General features: G+C 54.4%; 1 protein-coding gene across 1 annotated transcript in view; it reads left to right on the forward strand.

The window, feature by feature from the left end:
• LOC109543015 (tetratricopeptide repeat protein 28) overlaps window positions 1-4,343 on the forward strand; it is a 39,796-nt gene that overhangs the window by 4,612 nt on the left and 30,841 nt on the right. Inside the window, exons 3-13 of the mRNA XM_048665742.1 lie at window positions 709-1,071; window positions 1,126-1,333; window positions 1,388-1,626; window positions 1,679-1,879; window positions 1,932-2,090; window positions 2,144-2,361; window positions 2,425-2,617; window positions 2,673-2,918; window positions 2,982-3,185; window positions 3,246-3,488; window positions 3,545-3,744. Coding sequence (XP_048521699.1) covers window positions 709-1,071; window positions 1,126-1,333; window positions 1,388-1,626; window positions 1,679-1,879; window positions 1,932-2,090; window positions 2,144-2,361; window positions 2,425-2,617; window positions 2,673-2,918; window positions 2,982-3,185; window positions 3,246-3,488; window positions 3,545-3,744 — 2,474 coding nt within the window. The remainder of the gene's footprint in view (window positions 1-708; window positions 1,072-1,125; window positions 1,334-1,387; window positions 1,627-1,678; window positions 1,880-1,931; window positions 2,091-2,143; window positions 2,362-2,424; window positions 2,618-2,672; window positions 2,919-2,981; window positions 3,186-3,245; window positions 3,489-3,544; window positions 3,745-4,343) is intronic.

The raw sequence follows: 4,343 nt of genomic DNA on the forward strand, positions 1-4,343 counted from the left end.
AACTTTAAGTGGCTATAACTTGATTAATTTAAATACAACCCCATATTTTTTAGCTTACCAGGAAATGCAATTTTTAATTACCTATCGAATGGTACCGTCTTTTTGCCGTTTGTCGGTATATGCAAGTGTGGTTAGAGAAATTTTGTTGTTTATGGTATTTTAGTATTCTGTTGATATAGCGAATAAGGCAAGTATCTTATATTTAACTATTTCACGTTCAAATGTTAGTTTTACTGGCCCTAAACAAGGAATTAGCTCAAAAAATGTCCACATATAGTGCTAATAATTTACATAGCAGACTAAACCAAAATTCTATTGATAATTCACACGATCCAGATTTTACTGTGGAGTCTGAATTGCCAAATCAATCACAAAACAAGGAAAAGTACGAAAACGGAAAAGTTACAGCAAATCATTACAGAAAACAAAGAAACTGAAAAGAGAGGAAAAAATTGCACAGCATGACGTGCAAGAAACATGTAAGGAAAATTGTGCAAAAAAATGCACTCAAGCAATTGTCATATGGAGACAAAATGCTATAAGTAAAGAATTCTGGGAAATGACCCATGAACAACAGCGTCAATTTATTGGCGTTGTTGCACAAACAACGCTACACATAGAAACTGATGATGGTGGAAAACACCGAAACGTATTTTAATTGATAAATAGACAATAAATGACTGAAGCCCAGGAATTGATTTTGATTTGGATTTGAAACACAGTCAGGAAAGCATGTACAACTTCTTCTCAAAGTTGGAACTTCAGCAACATTTTCCCCCTGGTCCTTGCCTGTGATTAATTTTTCTGCGCTGGCCCTAAAATTGTGGCGCACTCAGCCACAGAGCGGCTGTAGAATAAACTGGCTGATTTGGGGCGATTTAGGCAAATTTCGGGCGCTTGGAAACATCGGCGACGTTCTGATCAAGCTGCAGGAGACTGAGGAGGCGGTTAAAATGTACCACAGACAGCTGGCGCTGGCGAGGAGCAATCGCGACCGAACAATGGAGGCGGCGGCTTGCGGAGCCCTTGGAACCGCCCACAGGCTCCTCAAGCGCCTGGACAAGGCCCTTGGTAAGCTCCAGAGGAGCCCAACTAGCACAAAGTACCCAACAATGTTGCCCGCAGGGTACCACACGCAAGAACTGACGCTGCGCCAAGAGATGTCCGAGCTGGGAGGAGAATGTCGCGCGCATGGCCACCTAGGAGCCGTGCACATGGCCTTGGGCAACTACACGCACGCAGTCAAATGCTACCAGGAGCAGCTGGAAAGGGCGCAAGACCTGCAGGACTGCGCGGTGGAGGCGCAGGCCTACGGCAACTTGGGCATCGCCCGGTAAGCCCCTTGGCGCGCGGCGCAGCCCCCGCTCACCCCCTGGCCCTGTTCCAGACTAAACATGGCGCACTATGAGGACGCCATCGGCTACTTCGAGCAACAGCTGGCGACGCTGGAGCGCCTCTCCTCCTCCACCGCCCAGCTGGACAAGGGGCGCGCATTCGGCAGCCTGGGCAACTGCTACGACGCCCTGGGCGATCCAGAGGAGGCGGCCAAGTGCCACGAACAGTACCTCTCCATCGCGCTCAAGCTGAAAAGCCCCAGGGACCAGGAGCGCGCCTACAGAGGCTTAGGTATGGAGGCCGCAGTGGGGCTTGAGTGGGTAGAACTATGGGAATGTTGCAGGCCAATCGCAGCGCTCCCTGGGCAACCTCCAGCAGGCGCTGGTGTGTCTGGAAAAGCGCCTGGTCATGTCCCATGAGCTGGGCAGTCCCGACGCCAAGGCCGCCGGCTATGGGGAGTTGGGCCAGCTGCATGCAGCCTTGGGGAACCTGGAGCAAGCGGTCTCCTGCCTGGACCATCAGCGCAATATTGCCAGGGACTTAGGTGCTCAATTCCCCATCAAAACAATTTCCCTTTAACCGATAGGCGGCTTTAGGCGACCGCATCATGGAGTCGGAGTCGCTGTGCGGCCTGGGCAACGTCTACCACCAAATGGGCGAGTTCAGCGCCGCCCTCAAGTTCCACCAGAACGACCTGGAGATCGCCGAGCAGCTGGACATGCCCAGCCTGCAGAGCCGAGCATGTGGCAACATTGGCAAGTGTCCCACTTCAACTCACCAGTCCCACACTAACCAACGCACGTTCCAGGCAACGTTTACGAGGCCTTGGGCAATCTGGACCAGGCGGTGCGCTTCCAGGAGCAGCACCTGTCCATCGCGATGAGCACCAACGACCAAATAGCCAAAACGATGGCGTACAGCTCCTTAGGGCGGGTCCATCAGCTCTTCGGCAACCGGGCGCAAGCCATCGCTTACCTCACTCAAGGCCTGTGCATTGCTGAGGCCCTGGGCCGCAGGGACGAAGAGGTAGGCACTTCTCGAAGAGGTAAACAGCCAACTTCGGTGCTGCTCACTGGGCGGGAGTTTCAGGCGAAGATTCGCAATCGACTTGGGCTGGCGCTGTACGCCAATGGGGACCTGGATGGCGCCCAGAAGCAGCTGGAGTCCGCCGCGCATCTTCTGGAGAACATTCGCCTGGAGAGCCGGAACAGTTCCGAGTACAAGCTGAGCTTGTTCGACCTGCAAACGTCCAGCTACCAAGTGCTGCAGCGGGTGTTGGTTGGTAAGTGGTCTGCGGTGCTCTGGGGGACCCTGCCTGAACTCCTGCTGGCCCACAGCTCTGAACAGAGGCGACGAGGCCCTGGTGACGGCGGAACGGGGTCGAAACCGGGCGTTTGTGGACCTGCTCCTGGAGCGGCAAGGCCATGAGCACCGCCCCAGGACCAAGGCGGGCAAAATTGAGGCTTTGAGCATCGGCACTCTGGATCACATCAAGGACATTGTGAACCGCCAGCGGGCGGCCGCATTGTACTACAGCATAGCGGCCGGGTTCCTCCACGCCTGGCTGATCCTGCCAACCAAAGGTCAGTGGCGGCACCCAAACCAAGTGGCTGGGGAAACACCTGCTGACGCTCTGGGTGTTGCAGGCGTGGTCAAGTTCCACTCAGCCCCACTAATGGAGGGCCAGGACTCGTCCGATGGGTGCAGCCACATCGACCCAGTGCCCGCCGGCACTGGGCTTCTGGAGAAGCTGGTCACCTCAGTGCGGGACAGCTTGGGGCTGGAGCTGAGCCCCTGCACCACCATTGCAGAGGACCAGTACCTGGACGAGACGCTTTCGGAGAGAACCGGTAAGCCGCAACGCCCGCAGGGTTCCGCTCCTAGCGACTAATCGAGCGCATTGGGCCCAGGGTTCCTGCGGATGGTGAACCGGCACCATTTGCTCAACTCGAGCAACTACTCGCTCAGCTCGCTGTTCTCATTGGGCAGCGTCGGCGGTTCGGTGGCGTCGCTGCAAGGCAGCACCCGATCCAGTTCGAGCGCGCAGGGCTCCACTCGCGTCACGCAGCGCCAAGCCTGGAAAGGCCCCAGCTGCCTGCACGCGCTCTATACGTTGCTGCTGCAACCGTTCGAAGAGTACTTGCCGGCCAAAGGTATGCAATACTCAATTTCATTGCCTGGTCGAGCTCTAACCCATCACCCTTTGCAGGGAGCAACTCCAAAAACGGAACCAACAAACGGGAGCTGATCCTGGTGCTGGAAAGCGACCTCTACCTGGTGCCGTTCCCTGTTCTGCGCTCTGCCAGCGAAAACTCCGAGTTCCTGTGCGAAAGGTTCTCGCTGCTGGTGGTGCCCAATGTGAGCTCATTGAAGTCGGGCAGGACGCGCAAGCACGACACTGATCAAACGGTACCAGCCCAACTTTTCCCCGTTTGGTTCAACTTCAACCAAACTGATTGGTTATCAGACTATGAAGGCTTTTCTTGCTGACGTTTCGTCCACAAGTGCGGTGGACATCATCAAAGGCGATGAGGCAGTGGGCGAAGTGATCTCCCGTGCTTTCCGACGAAGACTGATTCAACTGCCGTGTGTGCTCATGCGTGGGGGATGGGTGGGGGTTCCAACGCTTCGGCGCACATGCTGTTTGGCGCAAAACGCGCTTCCAATCTGGGTTGAGTGCCGTAATTTCTTCTTTTCTGTTGAAATTGTTTAGGTGTCTAAATATTTCGATGGCCTCTCTGGTGAGTCTCGGGTGGTATCTTTCAGATTGGTGCAGAATGTCCACTTCGTCGAAGCGTTTTTGGTGGCCGTCTAGCAGTGCGAGCTTCCCTACAGCTGATTTTTCTGTTTGCCCCAATCTGCAACTTCGTTTATGCTTCGTTTTGTGGTGCCGATGAATGCTCTTCCACAGCTGCACGGAACTCTGTAGACTCCTGGTGCTGATAAAGAATCCCGTTTGTCTTTGGCCGATCTCAAAGTCTGTTGGATGGTTCGAGTTGGTTTGAAAA

Source organism: Dendroctonus ponderosae, unplaced genomic scaffold (assembly GCF_020466585.1).
Source record: "Dendroctonus ponderosae isolate FM_Combo_2020 unplaced genomic scaffold, Dpon_F_20191213v2 Dpon_F_20191213_4, whole genome shotgun sequence".
NCBI classification, from domain to species: domain Eukaryota; kingdom Metazoa; phylum Arthropoda; class Insecta; order Coleoptera; family Curculionidae; genus Dendroctonus; species Dendroctonus ponderosae.